Source organism: Geospiza fortis, unplaced genomic scaffold, assembly GCF_000277835.1.
Source record: "Geospiza fortis unplaced genomic scaffold, GeoFor_1.0 scaffold97, whole genome shotgun sequence".
Classification (NCBI taxonomy): Eukaryota; Metazoa; Chordata; class Aves; order Passeriformes; family Thraupidae; genus Geospiza; species Geospiza fortis.
Window position 1 is genome coordinate 1173477 of NW_005054343.1, and position 22361 is coordinate 1195837.

The 22361-nt window shown below is 40.1% G+C and overlaps 1 protein-coding gene across 1 annotated transcript in view; it reads left to right on the forward strand.

Annotated features, from left to right (window-relative positions):
• The first annotated feature begins 2523 nt into the window (after positions 1–2523).
• The window catches only part of MMP2 (matrix metallopeptidase 2), a 29302-nt gene continuing 9464 nt past the window's right edge, over positions 2524–22361 (forward strand). The window contains exons 1-9 of the mRNA XM_005422721.2: positions 2524–2831; positions 6341–6567; positions 8005–8153; positions 10288–10416; positions 11143–11316; positions 16127–16300; positions 18452–18625; positions 19690–19845; positions 21583–21730. Coding sequence (XP_005422778.1) covers positions 2688–2831; positions 6341–6567; positions 8005–8153; positions 10288–10416; positions 11143–11316; positions 16127–16300; positions 18452–18625; positions 19690–19845; positions 21583–21730 — 1475 coding nt within the window. The 5' untranslated portion in view covers positions 2524–2687. The remainder of the gene's footprint in view (positions 2832–6340; positions 6568–8004; positions 8154–10287; positions 10417–11142; positions 11317–16126; positions 16301–18451; positions 18626–19689; positions 19846–21582; positions 21731–22361) is intronic.

Below are 22361 nucleotides of genomic sequence, written 5' to 3' on the forward strand. Positions count from 1 at the left end.
AATATAGTCTCCATACAATAGGACTTCTACTCTAACAAAGTGTCACCAGAATTTATTTTGCTTTGCCAATCTGAAAGAGGGCAGCTCAGCCAGTATCTCTGATGTCATGGGCTAATGAAAGAGAATGTTTTCACTCACTGCTCAGAAACTCAATCTGTTGGTTCACCCAATACCCATAAATCAAATATTCTATTATGTACTATGTTTCCTAATTGAACATAACTTGCTTAACTGCTCACACACTGAAGTGGTACCAGCAAAGCAATTTACCAGCAAAAATGCAAACAAAGGTGAGAAACAATGCTTCACTGCAGGTCTCTTCTGTTGCTTTCTGTTGCCAATTTCTTTTACAAAGTGCATTTAAAAAATGACCTCAACCTACCCTCCCTGCCAGCAAGGATAAGAAACAGAATACAGTGAGATTTTCAAACTGCACAGACCTCACAGGCTATTCAAAGTTTCCTCATCCATTTCTGATCCGATATTCATTAGGACAGACAGAGAACAGAGCATTCATTAGTTTTCAATGAGGCTTATGAGTGCAACTGGAATGTTCCAGGACACATTTGGCTTTAAACAGCTTCACCACAGTACCCTTCTAAATGAAAGCTGCTAAGCTGTCATAAATTACATTAAAATTCTTATGAAAACAACGTGGTTCTCATGCCTTAAGATTTACATCAGTCTTTGACCTATCATGGAGCACAGAGATAACTGCAGAATTTGCAACACGATACAAAATATTTGTACTTGCTTAATTAAGGAGACCCAGGAGTAACTTGGCACATAGAGTGAAGGCTTCCTTGGCCTTTGTTCTCTTACAGTGTCACATGGCCAGATACAAATATGAGCTGTCATCACAAACAAAGCAGAAGAGTCATTCCCCACAACCAAGTACCAGGCTCTGGAAAAACTGCATCATATTTTCAGAACTGCTGCTTATTAAGGCAACACTTTAAATGACCATGGATTTTTGCTGATGGGGAAAAGCTAAAAAAGCACGTGTCATTTCAAAGCTGAGCCATTAGGGGAAAGTTGTTCACTGTAACTCAAGTCAGGTCGGATTCATTGCTGAAAGGATGAGTGGGGATAAATACAAAGCCGCTTGCTGACAAAGGCAGCTCCATTCACACACAAGTTCCTGTAAATCCTCATTCTCTCCTGAGCCTCAAGTGTCCTTTCCCATGGCTGATTCACCCAGCAGCCCTGCACACAGCTGCTGTGTTGGGCTCCCAGTGGAAGAGTATGGGCAACAAAACCTCTGCAATGCTTTCTCCCTGAGCCCCTCAGTCCTATTCTTGAAGTCCTTGCCTTTATGAAAGGCTGTTCACATCATGGATGATGGGGTGCAGTTAGCAAAATAGCTTGATATTAGCATAAATCTAACAACTGCCAATATTAACTATTTACAACCAATTATCAAATATCAGTGAACACGAAACACCTGCATGTTAGCAGCCCTATCTGTTAAGAGGTCATACCTGGAAAACTCTCGTTTAGCACTGATTGGAAAGCCTTGGCAATCTTTATGGCGACATATGGGTCAGAGGAATGTTCATAGCTGGACTTGTGTTCAGTGGAAACAGTAGGCCCTTGGCTGGCCAGAACACAGTTTGCAATCATGCAGAATTGCCAGCCTCCCACCTTGAAAAATCGTGAGCCAAATCCCTAGATTAGGGAAATTCAGCTATAATAATATTTCACTTGTGACAGCACCTCAAAGCCAGCAATATTGTGAATGACACAATAAATTACTGGCCATATTTACACCAGAATTTCAGATTAAGGCAGTTGCACCAGGCATTATAACCCCATTACAAGCAAACACTGAATTTATACAATTTCCCTGACATCCTTTATTTCTGATCATTTTTGTTGCTGAATCTGCCTAATTATCTTTTACCCTGTAGGGGTAAGGTGATACCTGCTGGTGGCAAAGCCTAAAGCTGGTTCTGGACCCAGCAAGTCACAATGATCTTACTGAGAGCCCTGCACGTTGTGCAGAGAGCAGGGAGGGAGTGAGGCTCACACGGAGCACGGTGAGCCCTGAGTACAGACCCACACTGTACTGTGTAGCCTCAGCAGCAGGGGGACAAGAAGCCTTGCTCAGCTGCATTGCCCTGTGCAGGGTCTGTCTCAAAATCCATAATCAAAATGTTTGCTGCAAGGTACCGTGTGGGAGCACAATCATACATGATTAAGGCATATCATTATATCTGTGACATGAAATTAAGCTAAAAAATAGTAAAAAATGCTTAGCCAGGAAAATAATGCTTAGTAATTTCTTTCTCTTTTTTTTTTTTAATTTAAAATATATGTCAGGTTTTGTTTTTTCCTCTTCTCTGGCATAAATAAATACTTTCATATATGCAAATGAGGAGAAAATGTGGCCTCTTTCAGCAATAGTAACTATCTGCCTGTTGCTACCTTAAAATCACAGCAAACACATCTGGTAACTGCCCTTTTCTCATGTTTCCACTAGTTTTCAGACTTCCTCTTGTGGTAGCTTGAGACTGCGCATCTGGATGTTTTAAACATACAAAGGAACTGCTGGAGCAAGCAAAAGGGAGCACGGTGCTCAGAGTCAAGATGTGCAGATAAGCCACTGGTGCACTTTGCAGCTAAAGTAACGGAGAGACAGTGGGGAAAAGCTTTTTTCCAAAGAGGAGAGCACAAGTTTAGGCAGAATGAAGACTCACATTGGCCGTGGCTTCGTTTTTAAAGTACTATTCGTCCAAGTTTATCTTTTTAACAAAACTTTAGCCGCTCCGTCACCAATCATTAAGTTTCCTGGAGACAGCACTCCCAAAACAGACAAAGAGCTAGCAGTGGTAAGTGTTGGTTTCATCTTTGCTTCGGATTTCTATTGTTGTTTCATAAGCAGATGTTTCTTTCTTGATTCAGCTTAGGCTAAGGAATGACTGTAGCATTCTTTCCCTGGAGTCTCTGGAAGTGCTAGCTAGCTAGCAAAGGTATCAGCTTTCAAAAGTTAAAACTGGAGCCAAGTAATGTTTTCTCTCTTAAAATTTTTTAAGCCAGCGAAGTCAGCTTTTTGGGGTTTTTTTTCCCCTTAAGTCTCAAGATACAAAATATTTTCATGAAATCATCATGATTATAATAAAAAAAAAATTCATTGGTAAGAAGGGAGAAGGGCAAGTAAGAGACATATAATTTTTTTACTTAAATCAAGTAGAAGTGAGGGTAGTCGAGACTCCCTTAATGTATACACAGCTTTAAGAAGTGTGTTTTCCAGAATGTTTACTGTGGGTTGCATAAACACTACTTTAAGGGGCACTACAACTGAAAGCTGGCTCGAATTTCAGAAGCCATTGTGACTGGTTTTGACTTTGGAAAGCAATCTCACCGAGGTTTAAAGAATTTTTTTCCCCAAATCCAATCTGGAACAAAAAAAGGAGTTTGTATTTCTGTATATTAGCAAATTATAGCTCTAACTCTACAGTATTTTATTCTAATCTTTTTTTAGCCCTGTGGACGTTCATAAAAGTGACATTATGGGGAAGTCCATTTAAAAAGAGATTGAGATGGATTATCCTTATTTTAGCATGTAAATTATAGACTAAATTATAGACTAATTATTTCTCTTCAGCAGTAAATCCATTTTAAGGATGACTGAGATAAATTATTCTTATTTTAGGACACAGAGACTTGAAAGTTGGTCACTTTTCTTTAGGAGTTTGTGTGCATCTTGGGAAAGCTTGCCAGGTTAAAGAAGGTCTGGGGGAGGGTACAGAGAGAATTTCCAGTTGGGAGCTGTGTCAGAAAGTTTAGGAAAAACAGACCCAAATAGGGCATTCCTCAGCTGTTAACAAAACAAATTCACCCAAGGTTTTGCCTTAGCAGCACAGTAGCCAAGAGCTGGGGGCAGGGGCAGTGCATTAGGGAGAGGAGAGTGGGGTCCCATGTGCCCAAGAGCAATTTAACCACTCTAAGAGAATCTTTTTTCTTAGACACAGCCAGGCTTTTATTCGATAACTGCAATCCACATCTCCCCTCATCTCTGTTTCTTTCAAACAACCTATTTATTATGTGTACTCAGAGGAAAATTACAAGCTGGTTTCACACTGCAGTCCCTCTTTGTCTTTCCTGGGGCATTCTTGGGCAATGCTAACTGGCTGCCCTTCCTCACGCCCTCCATCAGGACAGCCCCAACACTCAGCATCAGAACACAAATTGCTATGTTGCAGCTGGACCCTGTTTCATTAATGGGCTGGATCAAAATTCCAGATCACCACAGCTCCCTGCTGACTCTGAGGAAACTGCATTTCACAGCCTAGGCCAAGATGTGGTTTGCATAGACATTACATTTTCTTCAAGATTCTCTCCTCATAGAACAGCTGATCTTGGTCATTTCTCATCTCCAATAAAATCTCCATTTTAGGAAAAACTGAAAGGGGTTGGTGAGCTTTTTATTTAGAATCCTAGCAAGTAAAATTCTTCACCATGCCTCAGTTTATAGTTTTGATTGTATAGCTTGCTCCCAAGCCTAAAATGGCAAGAGCAGCAGCCTGGTTCTTCAGTCAGTCCTGATGTGCAGTCTGTATTACACTGGCTACATCATTGGGGGATGCAAGCAGAAGCATAAGAAAACCCATCAAATTACATGAAATGCAAATTAGGATAAGAACCAAACTGGCTTGTTTGATTATGCTCTCAATGCAGTTCACATGATTTCTACCAGGCCCCACTAACTATGTGTGGAAAGCAGCTCAGTGGAAGCAAAGATGAAGCAACTGTGTGTCCTTCATTTGCCAGTCCCCAATGGAGAAATAGCACATCAGAGGTCACAAAAATCACGAAATCTAGCCATGGTCTGTGCTCAATCATGATGGATAGAGGACCTTCTGAAGGAAATGGTGTAACATCTTGATTAAATCCTTTTCTGAGTAATCCCTGAACCATTTCCTATGCTGGGCAGATGAGGTTAGCCTGGACTTTGTGAGGAAGGTGGTGAAAGCTAGGCTTGACCAACTGCAGTTACCAAATATCCTCCGCTTTATTTTGCTGGTGTTGTGGTTTTACCCCCAGTCTCCTGGGTGAATTTAAGCAATTAATTAGACACATGAAACAAGGTTTCTCTTGGGAATATTTAGTGGCACAAGAACTTAAATGTGCAGTCATTTCGTCAGGCTTCTTGTAATCCTCAGTTTGAAATAGTTCTCCCTGATAGTCCTCATATTTTTTTGGCAAATATACCTTTACCTTATTCAGATATTTTCCTCCCTTGGACTTGTAGTTAATACCTGGGATACAATACCTGAAGGTGTTTTTTCCTCAGCTGCAGACTGTTTTTAGTGGGAAGATCAGGAACTTGCAACCTTCCTGTCTCACAGCACCATTGCAAGGGCATCCCTCAGCTCTGTGTAGTGCCAAGCACCCTTGTGGGTGCAGTTTGAGAATACCTGCCATTTCACATGGCTTCTCTTTCACAGGGGGGCATAAAACACTGTACACCCATCCTTAAGAGAAGGGGAGGAGACTTTTGTGGGTGTTATTTTAGGAGATGAAAATTATGTGATTTTTGCTATCTTTTGGGTCCCTTATGACCACTCTTTTTTAATGAGAAAGAACTTTGTGAACCGCCACCACAGCTGTATCAGAAACATCAGTCTGACCATAATGTGCTGGAGCATTCAATGGAGTTTTAAGTATGCAAATATTGATTGGCTGCAGTGTCCAAGCAACTGAGATGTTACCAAATACCTTCTTCCTCAGTTCTTTGCAATGTTTGACTCAAAAGCAGACACATCCAACATTCAAACAACTCTGTTGGTTTGAGTAAAGAATGAGGTTTTTCTTTGCAATCAATGTGGTCTCATTTGTGGGGTTGCTTTGATTTCTTGAGAAGTTTCTCAATAATGCAGATTCTTCCAACAAAACATTGCACAAAATCTAAAACTGTAGGCAGATTTATACATCATAAAGAAACAAAAAAAGGCAAACTCATTTTTACTTTTTAGTCCTACATTAAGAACTGTAAGCAGATTTATACATCATAAAGAAAAAAAGGCAAATTCATTTTTACTTTTTAGTCCTACATTAAAGCTCTATGCTCTAATAACTGAAAGCAATTCATTAAGTAAAGGTAATGGCTAATAATGGAAATTATTTTTTAATTAGCAATATCATGTGATCAAGGATGCTTTGTGTCAATTAAGAAGATTCTGCTGGTCCCTCACTTACTAGTAATGGTAATTTTTAAAAGAAAACTTGCAAATTACAGAAGGAAAGCTAACATGGAATTATGGTATTTATTTATTGATAATGATTAACTATAAATTTTATGAATTTTAAAGTCTTTGTTCTGTGTTTTTTCCCCAAGCAATACCTGAATAAATACTATGGCTGCCCAAAAGACAGTTGCAATTTATTTGTCCTGAAAGACACGCTGAAGAAAATGCAGAAATTTTTTGGGCTTCCTGAAACAGGAGATCTGGATCAAAATACTATTGAGACAATGAAGAAACCCCGCTGTGGTAACCCTGATGTAGCCAATTACAACTTCTTTGCAAGAAAGCCAAAATGGGAAAAGAATCATATAACATACAGGTACAGACTGGTAATGGTGGGTTCTGTTCACTCATACCCATAGCACTTCCAAGAAATAAGGAAGGCACTTAGAAATGCAGTAGCTGTTTAGAGGGCTAGACAAGAGTCCTTGAGTTAGAACCCCCATGTGTTTGGATAATTACCAAAGGCTCTAACAAATACCTCTGTCATTTCAAATTGTAATATATCAGGAAGAATCATATCAACATCAACTTTCTGGTTCTGGTTGAAACTGAAGAGATTTTGGGTTTACTCTTTGCTCTGCAGAGAGCATCCCAAGGGGGCTGGAGCAGGAGTCTCTCACCTGCCCATCTGCTCCAGGAGGACCAAAGTGCTTATTGATTGCAGAGGCCAAACTCTCTTCATTTTGCAGTCCTAAAAATGAGATTATTAAATAAATTTTAAAATCAAACAACTGTATTTCAGACACATACAAACATGAGTTTCATCAAGTAACAAGTTACAACTCTTGCAATAAGTTTGCCATGTTCTAATTTCATCTTCTTCTGATGAGTTAGGGGCCAATACACCCCTCATTGTGGTAAAAATCTCATTACCTTAGGTGGCCCATGAACAACATTTACCACCAATGAGAAAAACAAGCAGATTTGTTGTGGCTGCTTGACTTAGTCAGCTGTTCCCTCACAAGTTTGGACTCAAAGCATCTCTTGGGCTGCAACTAACTAATAACAATGAAAAAACCTGTGGCAGCTCTCCCAGCCCCTACTTGCTGATGTTTCCTCTGAATCTTCCTCATCCTCCTTAGGCACAAAGCAGTTTCTCTCACTGTGCACATTATCTGTGCTGCAAGGAATTGGAAACTTGTCTTTACATGGAATATAGCAGGTTATACTATAAGGCACTAAGAAGTCCAATTAAAACGTACGAAGAAGAAGAAAGCAACACACTTAAGAGTTTGTCCCTTTCCAGGTCAGGCCTCCAGCTTTGTCTTACGTGCTTTTTCCTCCTATTTCCCCATCTATCTTATTGCCAATGTATCCTACACACAGATAAAGGATTAGCATTCCACAGGGATTAAACAATATATGAATAGCAACAAAGGTGAGGGAGAAGGGCTGTTTTTCTGTTCTTATTAAAGAGAAAAACAATCCAAATTGAAACTCAGAATGTTACTGAGCTCCTTTTCTGGTCTCAGTGCTGATGCACAGCCCAGAATGTTTTGTGCAAGGCCCACTGCCATCCAGGCTTTACAGCCTCTGGGTTTATAATTTTCTTCTTGCTGCTGAGTCAATTCCAAAAGAAAATAAACAGTAAGTGCCACATCTAAACTCATCTCTGAATCAAAGGAAGGTGTTTAGGTCTCAGTGTTACCTCTTAGCTGGTTTCACTGCTGAGCCTCCTCAGTGTGCTGAGCAGTAAAGAGCTAATGCAGGGAGGATGTTTGTGTGTTACTTAACTGTTGCTTTTACCTCTAAGGATTATAGGCTATACCCCGGATCTGGACCCTGAGACAGTGGATGATGCCTTTGCTCGAGCCTTTCAAGTCTGGAGTGATGTCACACCACTGAGATTTAACCGGATACACGATGGAGAAGCAGACATTATGATTAATTTTGGTCGATGGGGTATATTTTTCTATTTTTACTTATGTTTTTGGTTTTGTTCCTGTCATTAATCCTCAGTTTAAAATGATCCACCCTCAATAAGTAGCACCCATGAGCCTTTCTGGCAAGCCTTGTCCTAGTTCACACTTGGCTCATACAAGCTAAGAAGATCTAATTTCACTAAGACTTTTTCTTATACATTAGAAAGAGAGAGAGAAGTGTTTATACAATATCCTTACACTATATTTATCTTTCCAAAAGAGAATTGCTAGGGGCAACATTTTATTTTTAAATTTACAAATCAGAAATAGAGCCGAGACATATTGGTACAGATCTTCAGATGGTGTGAGCTGGCTTCCTGCCACAGAAGAGAATGGAATGACATCATACCATTTATTTATAGCTCTGTATATCTGTTATTTATAGTTCTGTATATCTGTTTTCCAGTGATAGTGGTGAGGGTTCTAACAGATTAGAGCTTAAAAAATGTATTTGTGACTTCCAATTTTGACTCCATAGCTGGTTTCCATTTTTTTAGCATGGTAGAATGCAAGCTTTCAATGCATTCTTTGATCTTGAAGAATTTAAAATATCATAAGCTGAACTATGGTTTGAGTTCAGCTGATGATGGGTGACTTGATTAATTTTCATTGTGCATGTCTTCTCAATTAATCTTGGTTTCCCCTGAAGGAATTTTTATGGCTTTTCAGTGTAAACATGGAACATTTAACTTCTTCTGGATAATCACAGAATTTTTAATACAAATGAAGATACTTCTGCAGCCGATTTCTTGGGAGGTAGACTTTGGAAGTTGAGTGAACAGTTCAAAGAATAACTGAACTCTTTGTAAAAGCTTTCATTTCAAGCTGGTTTTCTTTGCTGTAGCTACTGATGAGTTGACCTCAAAAGCTGCAGAGATTCTGTACACTCAGGACTTCAGATCCTCATCCAGACTGGCTCGGTTTGCAAAAAAAAAAAAAAAAAAAAAAAGTCCACAAAAGCAGAAGTGTTTCTGCTGGTTTTAGTACTTGGCTATAGCCAGCTAAGAAACTGTGGGCAAAGAGCTCCTTCCACATTCAGTCATTGCTATCACTGTACTGCAGGCCAGATTCACAGGGGCTGAGACATCCATGAGGTTTCTTCATTTTTAACCTTTCTTTTAAGTAAAGGGTCCACTTTGAAATAAATAGGAGGTGCAGAACCTGATGTAGGTCAAAATCTTGTACTTCACAACCGAAGGGAATTAACTGAACTAGTATAAGGAGTGACACCAGCCTGAAATCAGTGTAACAGAGGAGAGAATCAGGCCTGTGTATTGAGGGCTTCTGTTAAATGCCAAGACATCAGCCCAAAAGACCAGAAATGATGCAACTGGAGATGCTGGCAGCCAGCTTTGATGCACAGGTCAGTGTGGTGGGAGAGCTATGAATACCAGGGCTATGCCCGTGCCAGCCTCCTTTCCCACAAGTGGTGAACTTCCAAGAAAAGCCTGCAGTGTAATAGCAGCAGAGCTGCTTAACCTGCTGCTGCCCTGTGAGCTGCAGTGCTTGAAGGGAAGGAGGAACAGGCTCCTTCAGGGCTAAGAGCAGCAGGAGCAAGCTGGTTTTCCAGAGCTCACTGCTGAGACAGCCAGCTGTGCCTTCCTGCTGGGGCAGTGAGTACCCTGCAAAAGGAGAGAGCACAGCAATCTCTGCAGGCTGCTCTTTTCTGCTGCAGCTAAGTGAAATCTGCCTTTACTTTCCAATCTTTGTGTTGGAGAGTGCTAGGAACTACCTGAAAATATCCCTCATACACAATATTTAAGTTACAACTCCCTGTCAGCCCCCACCAAGAAACAGCCCTGTGCGTGCAGTCACACATCTCAGGTACAATACTTCACTGTTCTTCACAATTTTTGATTTCTTTCCACCACGCTTAGGAGATACAAAATACCATCCTGTGACAACTGCAGCGCTGACAGCTCATGTTCTTTGTAAGAACTGGCTGCTTCTCTTCTGGATCAGTCTTGCTAGTACAAACCAAACCAGTGAATTCACTCACTAAAGTATTCTGCTGCTGTCTTGGATGGGAAAGTACACATGATAATCATCATTCATGTAGAGACTCTGCCTGAGGTCATTGGAAACTGCTCTTTGTTGTCTGCTCACTCCTGCAGAACATGGTGATGGCTATCCCTTTGATGGCAAAGATGGTCTCCTGGCTCATGCCTTTGCACCAGGACCAGGAATTGGAGGAGACTCCCATTTTGATGATGATGAGCTGTGGACTCTTGGGGAGGGACAAGGTACCAGACTTTTTCATGTTTCAGAACATATGGCCTGCTGGCTGCTCTGTTTTAATGCTGCATTAAATGCTTTCACTGACTGTCAGTAAATATTAGGAGGTGAAAATTCATTTATACAATTTTAAAATTCTGCCATTAAAAGAATGCTATCCTTAAGTCACTTATCTATGCATTAGTATATATTCCAGCACCAATACTGTATTCATAAGACTCCATGGGACAAACTGAAATAAACCCCAGGACCTGGGTGTGTCTGTGTTTCCACCCTGTCCCCCCTGCTACAGCAAATGTCATGCAAGGCCCATTGGAAATACCAAAGTGGTTTATGAGGCACAAGGCATGTTCAGCTCATGTTCAGCTGCTGCCTGGAACCTTTGAAACTATACTGAACATTTTAGACTATATTACTTAAGAAACTAAATTACTAAATGTATTAACAGCACCTTTTTAACTGTGCCTTGCCATAGTAACAACATATATATTTTTCTGGGCTGATGCTAACGCTTCACCATGAGTAATATCCATGGAATTATTTTAAAATTACCAGTTTATATTTCAGCTATGATCATCTTGCCAATAGGGAGACCAGCAGCATATTGAATTTCAAAGTGGAAATTCAGACTGCATTTCTATATCAGTACCTTCCAGGAAAAGAGGATGCCCAGAAACTGTATTTTTTGTGTCAGTGGGTGGCTAATTTCACCACTGCATTTGTTCTCCTTGTAGTGGTCAGAGTGAAGTATGGAAATGCAGATGGTGAATATTGCAAATTTCCCTTCTGGTTCAATGGCAAGGAGTACAACAGCTGCACAGATGCAGGACGCAGCGATGGATTCCTCTGGTGCTCCACAACCCAAGACTTCGATGCAGATGGGAAATATGGATTTTGTCCCCATGAATGTGAGTAGACAATGATTCTACTGTTTTTTTCCTGGCAAACTGTTTCCTTCTTCTTTGCTCATCCACTTCATCTTGAGCTTTTCCCACTTCCTTTCAGATAAAGGAATTCATTTCTTTCAGTATCATAACATACCAGTATCTGTACAAAATTATTACAAGTCCATGAAAACTAAGACTGTACTTAATTTCTACCTGCTTGGAATATGAACAGAACTCTCTTTCACAAGAATTTTATTTCATATTAATTTGCAGATTAGACAAAGTATATAATGTATATAGCCATATATCCATTAGATACTTCATGTAGCCATAACTTTTTTAAACTATACACATGATTATCATTATTATCTTTCAAGTGTATATATGACAATATTTTTCCTGCTACAACAACAGGAACACATATTTCTGTGTTTGAAAATCTTGAGGAGTCTTTACAGCTTGAGGATATAGCATTTCAGCCAATTTATTGGTATGAGTGGTAATTTCATCTCCTGTACATCACACAGGAAACCTTTAGAGAAGCAATTAAGTATAATTGGCTGTAACCTACTGAGCTAATTTATCAGCAGTGAGAAGAGTAGAGAAGGTAAGGTGCTTTCAGCCACCCATTCCATCTCCTGTTTGCTGGTTCCTAGCATATATATTAACAGCCATTCCCAGTACTGCAGTTTCCCACATTCATATTTTTTCCCTTTGTACATAACCAACTATTAGCTTTGAGGAGGGTTTCATCAATCTTTACCTTTCATATCAAGGCCTGGGTCACTAAAACTCCTGCCTACTACCCCTGGGTCATAACAAATAAGAAGAGAGTTTTGAAAGAGAACAAACCAGAAAGCAATGGTGCTTTTTTCAGATTCATGCTAATCCTGCTTGAAACAATAGCCCTAAACTTACCTACAATATTATGGATACATGCAGTCAGTACAAGGAAAGAAATGCAGTTTGCTGAAAGAAAATTAGTGATGCCTTAAGCTAACAACACATGTTCAGGGGTTTGCCAGCCCAAGAGTGCACGAGTAGAGCCCATGTCCCAGCACACAAGTCCTGTCATACATGTACCTGTATTAATATGTATATGTCTGAAAAGAAATGCATTTTTCAAAAGTTTGCAGGTATGTGTACATAGGAAAAGTTCAAAACAGGATTCCCTGAAATCCTGTTGTAGCCAAACACTGCTTGACAAAATTTTGGGCTTTTTCAAGCAAGACCATAGAGTTTCAAATACAAGATTATGTGTTTTCTGCATCAGGATGGTGGTGGTTTCCAAAGACAATCTGTTCTAGAACATATCAGTCTTCTAGCCCTAATGTGGTAAAAAGTTATTCTTTAATTTCCAACCCCCTAATTGCCTGTTATAGATCACATTTAGAGCTGGGACCTACCCTGGTGACAGCTATTTATACAGCTATAGAGGATGAACAAGCAGGAGTATGAACTTTACACAGACTGCAATTAATTTTTTAAAAAGTTATTGTTAGTGGTATGACTTTCAGAATATTTACCTCAGCAGGCCATAAGTGTGCACATGCACATAACTGCACAATCTTTTTCTTTTTTTTTTGTGAACTCTCCTTCATTTCCCACCTTTCCCCAAATCTCCTCTTCCTCAGATTAATTCTTTCAGCCAGAAAAGATAAAAATTTGGCTCATTTCTTTAGAATACTGCAAGCACTCAGATACAGTCAGAAGGAAGCCCAGATTACAGGCAGCTGGAGAAATGGAAATCCACATAGCCTGACTGATACACCTTGGTATCCTAAAGTTATGTGAGGCTGAAAATGTAAGCAGTGAAGCACTGTCAGAGAGAGCTGGTTCTGAAAGTGAAGTTCCTGGGAATGCCAGCGTCAAGGTTTCTGAAATGGAACAGAAGGGTTTCAGCCTTTTGTTTCTGATGTAATTGTTTTGCAAGACCCATGAACAGTTATGCACAGATGTTTCTTATTAAATGCAGAGTGGCATTGTTCACTCATTATTCCAAGGCACCATTTGCTAAACCCCAGCTAATACATTCAGATAGGGGAGGATTTACCTCAGACACTCTGTGTTGGGGGCAACATTCCTGGTTGTTGGCCTTTGTTTCTCTCATGCTTAACTCACTGAAGTTAGTTTCAATTCTTCTCATTATAGAGCCACAGTGCATGTATGGAAACATCTTTACTGCTATGGTGCTGCACCAGGCTTCCCTAAAGTTAATCCCAGATCTGTGCCCAAGTTTGTAAACTGATTGAACTAGAGTTTGTCAAAGCAAAAGGTAAAGCAGAAAGTTATCTACCTACTACACAAATCTTACACAGGTGTGCTGAACTTCTCCTTGGGGATCAAGAGATCTTGATATCTCTCATTTCCAAACTCCACTGACACTGCAGGCAGTTTAGGCTCCTAACTTTGGTTCTCCAAGATCTAACAATCTGCTCTCTGCCTGTACCTGCCTCACACTCACCCCAGTTCCTACAGGCTGCTGCTGTCAGCTCTGCCAGGCAGAGCCCTCCTGGAGCTGCAGCCACCTCCACCTTGGATCTGCGCCACGGGGGTTTTAGCAGCTCTCCAGCCTGAGGTTTGCTCACATCACAACTGGCTGATTTTTCTAGGAAGAGCTAAAAGTGAAGCTCACATATCAGTAATGTCCAGTCTGAATCTGCTCTCACATCAGTGTATCTTCACCAGTTTTTAAATTGCTGAGTTTACCATGAGGCAGAACAAGGCCCTTTAAGACCCCCTTACAAGTAAATTGCCCCTTTGTTTTGGGGAAACTGCCCCAGTCTCCAACTTTCATCTACATTAAAGCAATTTTATAGTAAGGAGGGGGGGATTGAAAACTTAATAAACCATTGTTGTTACCATCACATGATGGAGCCTCAAGCAAAATGAAAAACTGCATTCTGACTGTGACTCAGAAAGGCTGCATGCAAACTGAGACTGGCTTTCCATATGGTTTTTGCAACTTAGCCACATGTAAACCAATATAAAAAAGGCTATTAAAATGCAGAGTTTGCCAGACCTAGAGCTGGAAGCAGCTCATGGTGAGTCATCTAAACAACTCAGTTTAACTTTGCTCTCCAATTCTATCATTACTTTTTAAAAAATAAAGTCCTTCTCCAATCACAATAGGCACAGTCCTGGTTAATGCACCTTTCCTACCTTAGTACAGCATCTGAGACAAAAACCAACATTGGCAGCTTGCTCTTTTGGGGAGCACAGTGTGTGTTGCAGACAATACCCCATCCACGCCCAGGATGGAGAAGGACAGAATCACTCTTGTAGGCAGAGCAGAAGTGTGTGTGAGCCAGGCCTGCAAAGCTCCAAGTCCTCTCATCAGTGGGACTGGAACTTCTATAACTTACTGCTTCCTGTCCCTGCTGCTGTGGCCAATTACTGATTTAAGTGTAAAAGGCAAAATGGACCATCTGTGTCACAATACCCCACTGTCAGAGCCCTTTCCCAATCACCCTTAAGCCAGAAGAGGTCTGGGGGGTTTATTTGGTGTTATTCTAAAGAAGCCCACATATAAACAACGCCTCTTCCCACTGATGCATCAGACTAAGCAAAGGCAAACCCCTCAGACCCTACACAAACACTGAGGCTGCAGTGGATATTGAGTCATCAAAAACAACAGCAAAGTTAGAGCTAACCTGCCAAGCTTCCCACATACATATTTGGGTTTTAGCTGCAGCTTTAAACTGGATGAAGAGATGGGAAAACGTGCTCTTGGACACCTTAAAAAGGCTAAATCATGCATGCTTTACACTGGAAATTCAACAGATAAGTCATTCTGCAGTACTGTTCTTAAAACTCCAAGGGAATTAGCATATAAGTGCATGAAGGACTTTTAATCTCTGTTCAGGGCAAGGCCTAGAGCAATTTGTTGCTTTCACAGTCTCCTCTCACCAGCACATTGTCCTACCACAGAGAAGAGCAGCCAGGAGAAGACACAGTCAAATTCACAAGATGTCTGATACTCCAAACCACCTGCATTTTCATAGAATTCAATTTGAACACACATTTTTTAAATATCAGCATGTGAGATTGTATTTGTATTCCACTAGATATTCCAGAAAGTTTAGAAAAATCCTAAAACCAATCCCAGAAGTCAAGCAATTTTAATCTGAACCATTTTAAGCCCTCATCCATGAAAAAGATTTCTGCTTCTCAGGGTTGAGCCATGGGGCCTTGTTTGTGCATATGGACTGACAATAAACACTCTTCATCCCCTCCCCCAAAAGACCAATACAAAACCTCCAGGAACACTGACCAAGCAAAGGATGGGAGAAGCCTCCAGGGTTCAGCTTTCTTGGACCAATCATACTTGTTCTCTCCAGCTTCTCTATTGAGTGGGTGAGCAGAGATTCTCAGAAATGAGAAGCAAATATATAGGAAGAACCTCCAGGTTATTATTCAATTTTACTGTACACCAGCATTTTGAGAAACTCTGCCCAAATCTGCCATTCCAGCTAACATCTCTGACAGAAGGCAAGTGAATCAGCACAGAGCTAAGGAACATGAGTGATTTGCTCAGAACCCTGTTTCTAAATGCTGTTTTAAGAAGGAACATCAAGTTTGTGTTATGAGTTTGTGCTAAGATCAATCAGCCATTCCCTTCTGTACACTTGTGAGGCTGTAACAGCCCTGCTCTCTCTTGCCAAGGCATTTCAGTACTGGTGTAAAACAGAGGTTCTGAATGTGAAGCACATCACATCTGATGGGTGTCCAGTGTCTGTCCAGACCTGGGCACATTCCCACAGGCACACTGGGATTCCTTGTTGACACTGAGCCTTGTGTATTGACATTTTCCTCTCTCTTCTCCCTACAGCACTTTTTACAATGGGTGGCAATGGTGATGGGCAGCCATGCAAGTTTCCCTTCAAATTCCAAGGGCAGTCCTATGAGCAGTGCACGACAGAAGGCAGGACAGACGGGTACCGATGGTGTGGGACCACTGAGGACTACGACAGAGATAAGAAATACGGATTCTGCCCAGAGACTGGTATGAGGAACATTGCTTGCATAACACAGACTAACTGGTCACTGTTTTAACAAGTCTCCTTTGGCACACTTTCCCCAGAGCACACAAAAGCTGATGAGTTAAACACAATTTCAGCAGAGGTGGCCAAGGGTGTAACTGGAACAGGAGCAATCTGTTGGTGTGTCACAGCACAGGTTTGTCAGGAACACAAATGGCAATGAACCCACAAATGCCTGGCTACCACTGCAGGATAATAACAGATTACAGCAGATTACAATTTGTTAATGGCCCTGGAAGGGAAGTCTCATGAGACAGAAGAAAGTATGAACAATATTTTAGCTTAATACTTACCATGTACACTTGTAGAAAGGAATCCTGTTTAGTACATTAAACTTGTGTTAATAGATTTTTTCAGCAATTCAAAAACCCAAGTGAAATTGTTTAGCCATGAAAAGAAATTTTAGCTTTCTTCACAATTTTTCATACTTCCTAACTTGAGTTTTACTACATAAAGGAACAAAAATTAATTTATAGTGTTGAATAGCTTGGCAGGTGTTCATTTTGTGACACTAGATCTATAAGCATAGAGATGAAGTGAACCATGGCAGCTCTAAAATCTCTGTCTTTTAACAGAGCCATTGGGAAGCTACATTCAAATCTACATGCATCCTGCTTTTTGATTTTTGGGGGTCTCTTGAAAATGGCCTTACTGGTATTCAGCTTTCTGTTACTTTTGATAACCAGGTGTAACCCTTCCATTTTGCATTTCAGATGTTAAAAAAGAAAAGAAAAGAAAGGATCAAATTAATTATAACTTGCTACAAGGTTAGGAAGAGGAAATTCTAAAGGATCATTCAACAGACAAAAGAACCAGTATATCTAGAATCAATGCAGTCAAAGTCCTACGTAACACCGTCGCTATCACTGGAAGTAGGAAATACACTTAGTTTAAGCTTTTTAATTCCAGCATAAAAGGTTATTAATAAATAATAATGAATTAGAAATAAACACTAATAAATAATTAGGGACACAACCAGCTTTGCCTCTGTATTGCTGTCATGTACCTTCCCAGAAGACAGACCATAATTGGAAAGGAACTGTAATTTCCAGGTAGCAGTGGAAATGAATTTAAATGAGTTTTATATTCTTTTCATATTCTGTTCATGATACCTACTTTAAACTGTTATTTTAAATGCAGTTACATTCTCTTCCCTCTAGAAATACTTGTACCTGCACATACAAGTATTATTTCTTATATATTACTGCCATATACTACATAGATGAGAAGACAGGAAAATTTCTCAAGTTTTTGCAAACATAATGGCTAAAAAATAGTTATCCCCATTTAATATATCCTTTTCTTTAAAAAATGTTTAAAATCACATGATTTTCAATGGTATCTTGCTGTTTATTATATTATATTAAATATTATATTTATATTATAGATTATATAAATTATATTCATTATATTACTTATATTAATATATCTAATGTAATATATTGTATTATCTTATATTATAATTAAATATTCTATTTATTAGGATATACAAAGCTTATTCCTCTGTGGGACACCCACCAGCCAGGTGGATATTCAACAGCTCTTTAACCTTTCTGACACTAACCGTACCTTCCAGCTAAACACTTCAAACCACTTTAAAATAACACCAGGAATGAGCATTAAAAGATACTTGCTGGGCAATCCAAAAAAGATAAAGCAGAAAGTTATCCCACAACTCAAGCTATACCATCACAATAACATTTGCAGAAAGTGTGTGGGAGCTGAAACTTCAGTGCAAATGTATTAGGCAGTCTCCTAAAAAAGAAAAAATGAATTTAAGTATTTTTATGTAGTGCATCTTTAGCATTTGTTGTTTTCTCCACAGATAGTCTTAGTAAAATGCCTAAGTTAAACTGCTGCTTTCCCAGAGCTGTGAACCTGAGCCCAGGGCTCCTTCTCACCCCCACCAAAACTATTGGCAAGTCCACTGCAATGGCAATGTGTAGAATTTTTACTTTTTAATTCTGTCTGACATCTTTCAAATATTACTTTTAACCTTACTCTTCATATTCCTAGAAGGATTGCACTATTTCTGCTTCTTTCCTGCGTTATTGTTGTTAAGAAGACGCAAAAGGGACCCTCTTCTCACTGCGTTTTCCTGTCGTTTTGCACAGCCATGTCAACAGTTGGTGGGAATTCTGAGGGAGCTCCCTGTGTGTTCCCCTTCATCTTCCTTGGGAACAAGTACGAGTCGTGCACGAGCGCGGGGCGCAGCGACGGCAAGCTCTGGTGCGCCTCCACCAGCAGCTACGACGACGACCGCAAGTGGGGCTTCTGTCCCGACCAAGGTGACGCCTCTTGTCGCAACACAGGGCTCACTGGGCTGTGCCCGCACCCACGGCAGCACCTCTGCAATGATGTCACGCTCATCACTCCAGCATTTTGCATTTTGCTGAAATCTCAGCAAAGTCCCTGTACTGAAGCGCGAGACTACAGCTAGAGAGTCACACCCAGAGCTTGTCTGAAATATTCAGATTTTCTAAAGCTACAGTGATACAGGATCCTTCCAAAATACAAAACCATTAAATAAATTAGTAACTAAATAGATGTTTTTCTCCCCACCAGTTTTTCCTTCCAAGGCTAAAAGCCACAAGAATTTATAGCATTTTGCTAGTATGCAATAAATTATACACTGATACAAATTAGGAACAAACACTAAATGTAAAAAATTAATACATTCGTGGGTGATATTGGGAAGGATGAAAAACATGTTCAAAAAGTGAGACAGTATAAAGTTTATGTGGTGAATATTGTTATTTAAATTTACTTTGGTTAATATTTCCCATAATTTAACAAGGGCAAAAGGCTTTTTACATATTTACAAATAAATGCCAGATTTGGGGGGTTATTCTAGGAAGAAAGAAACCTGACAAACCTCAGAGACTGTTCGGGCATAATTGATAAAATCTCATTCTATGATAAAAGGTTATTTCTAACCTAACATTATTTGGTACACCAGTACTGATTCAGAGTCTGTTCTCACCGGCACACATTTACAGACCTGTTTATCACTTACAAACCATTTCATGGTGAAAAGGAAGATTTGATATCTAGATTGCAAGTGCAATTCTTCTGTACCTAAAAGGGATGTCCAGTGTTATTTTCTACCCTTCCTTTTCTCACACATGTATTAAGGCTGTGCTCAGAGTCACTTGCATGGGAGACAGCAGCAAAGATAACCCACAAAGGAAGGTTTTAGAATCTCTCCAGTGAAATGTCATTATTTGCAATAGGTGTGATGTTCCCCATGGGAGGCTGTAAATATTACTCATTATTATTTATTGTGAATAACCTGTGTGGTACAATTCTATTTAAATGCAAGCAGCTAACACTGTCTTCTTGTGTTATTCAGGGTACAGTCTCTTCTTGGTTGCTGCCCATGAGTTTGGCCATGCAATGGGATTAGAGCACTCTGAGGACCCAGGAGCTCTCATGGCCCCCATCTACACCTACACCAAGAACTTCCGACTCTCTCAGGATGACATTAAAGGCATCCAGGAGCTGTATGGTAAAGTCTTCCCTCATCAGCAGAACTCATCAGAAAATCAGGCAGCACAGGCTGAAATCTGGGACTCAGAATTTGCTGTAAATTACAAACAGCGCAATCCCACCAATGCCAGAAACATACTCTGCTCCTTTCCCTCTGCTTTATTCACATTACCAGGCCTCCTACCTCAATCAAATATCACAACTTAAGGATGACGGATCATCCTTAAATTTACTGAATGAAAAGGAGCATCAAAACACCCCATAAACAAAATTTTAGATGAGGATGAGTGCCTTCACTGGGACAATGAAATGCCATGTTTGTCTCTAGTTTGAAATACCTGATGTGGGTGGGCTTGGGTGTCACTTTCTGAAACTTCCCAGACCGTGACCCTCTGCAAGAGGGGAAGGACATTGTTTCCTGTGTCCCAGCTAGGAAACAGCTCACACTGCCTTCCCACAATTCAAGCTGTACCATCACAATAACATTTGCAGAAAGTGTGTGGGAGCTGAAGCTTCAGTGCAAATGTATTAGGCAGATTCCTAAAGAAAAAGCGAATTTAAGTACTTTTATGTAGCTACATCTTTAGCATTTGTTGTTTTCTCCACAGATAGTCTTAAAAAAATGCATAAGTGATATCATGATTAAGATTCCTTCCATGGATACATTTTCTACCTTGCAGAGGCACCAGTACACTACAGTCAATTAAGCAGTCATTGCCATATTCAGTTTCTCTTTCTGTGCTTTTCACTTTTCTACTGAGAGATCTTTTTAACTGTGGCTATATTCTACAGTATTCCCCACCTCAGAAATTTTAATAAGAATATGCCAAAAATATTATCACACGAGACAAAAATCTGATTTGAATCTTCACTATTCCTTGTTCTTAGCTGCTTTAATTAAGAATGGGAATTGAGACATGGTCAAGATTAAGTGAGTTTTCTGAGCCCATACTGTGTATCTTTGATAAGAGTTCAGAACTTAACCTAGGTGTCTTACAGCATGCTTCAAGATCCAAGATGAAACTATCCTTCTTTTTAACTCATATAACCTTTTACAAACAGCTTTCCATGTAAAAAAGTATTCAAAAAAACTTCTTTTCTTGCTTTGTTATCATCACAAATCAACTACACTGAATTTTTTTTCTCATACAGTAAATTACCCCAATGTCTGAGAAAAAGAGGCAAATGCCTCAAGCCAAATAATGATACCAAATAAAATAAATCAGATGGCAACATGCATGCTCTGAAAAGCACATTTTGATTCTTGGTGAGGGCAGAAAGATCATATAAATGGCTCAAAATGCAGCTTTGTAACTTGCCAAATATTGGCACTTCCTTAAAAAAGAGAAATTCACTTTGACATCTTTCTCAGCAGAGCTGCACATAATTCTGAGTACCAGGACTTTGAAATCTTTCTCTTCTTTTTAGAAGCCAGCAAAATAAAAATTGCAATGTTCACTTCTGAACCCAGTATAGTCACTTCTAATTATCTCTCAGGTTAACCAGGCAGCCAGACAAACACACACAGGCACCATGTCTCAAATGAGGCCACACAGAGGATTAAGGCAGGAGTGACAGTCAAGGCTTCCTCAGCTCTGCTCAACCACCCTTCTTCTGAAGAGATCTCATTATCAGTTTTTCCTTCTTCAAGAACTCTCTCCAAATTATTACCCTTTTAGAAGCCACGGCAGCTCTTGCTCTCCATGTAACCTGTGCAGCCCTTCATTTCCATGTGACAGAATGTCTCTGTTCACAGAGGTGTCACCTGATGTGGGGCCAGGACCAGGCCCAGGACCAGGCCCACAGCCAACCCTTGGACCTGTCACTCCAGAGCTCTGCAAGCATGAAATTGTGTTTGATGGAGTCGCACAAATTAGAGGAGAAACCTTTTTCTTCAAAGATAGGTAAGTGAGATAAACTGCTTACCAAGAGAACCTCAAGTGAAGGAATCTGTGAGACCTATTCACCAAAATCTAGTAATTTGTTATGAGGCACAACATCCACCCTTTGTTTTGTGTGTTCAGAGATAGGAAAGTGTCCTGATCAACTCCTAAGGGAAATGGAAATGGTTTAATTCAGTCATTAAATAACAGCATTATGTGACTCATGGGTGCTGTAACACATCAAGGGCTAACACATCAAGGGCATTGGTGATTGGGATGGGTTACATGTGTGCAAAGCCTCCAAGACAGAAGGCACAAAGGCACTTTGGATGCAAAAGCAGAGACATTCCTCATAAAATGAGGTGGCAGCTCAGCTGCAGCTCCCCCTGCCTTTGCCAGGGCCTGTGTTACCCAACTGCTCAGCAATGAAGAGCATCTTCTAAGGAATATGGGACTTGGCAGCACCATTATGAGGGACACTAAAGCTCCTTTCTTTAGTTCCTTCTTCAGCTAGATATATGAAGCATTTATTACTATGCTGCATGGTTTAACTCTACTCACCAGCTTTTAGTAACAAAAAAAACAGGGTTAGTTAGTTGATTTTTAAGGATAAATACAATGATTCTGTGTATTTCCTTCTAGATCCAATCTA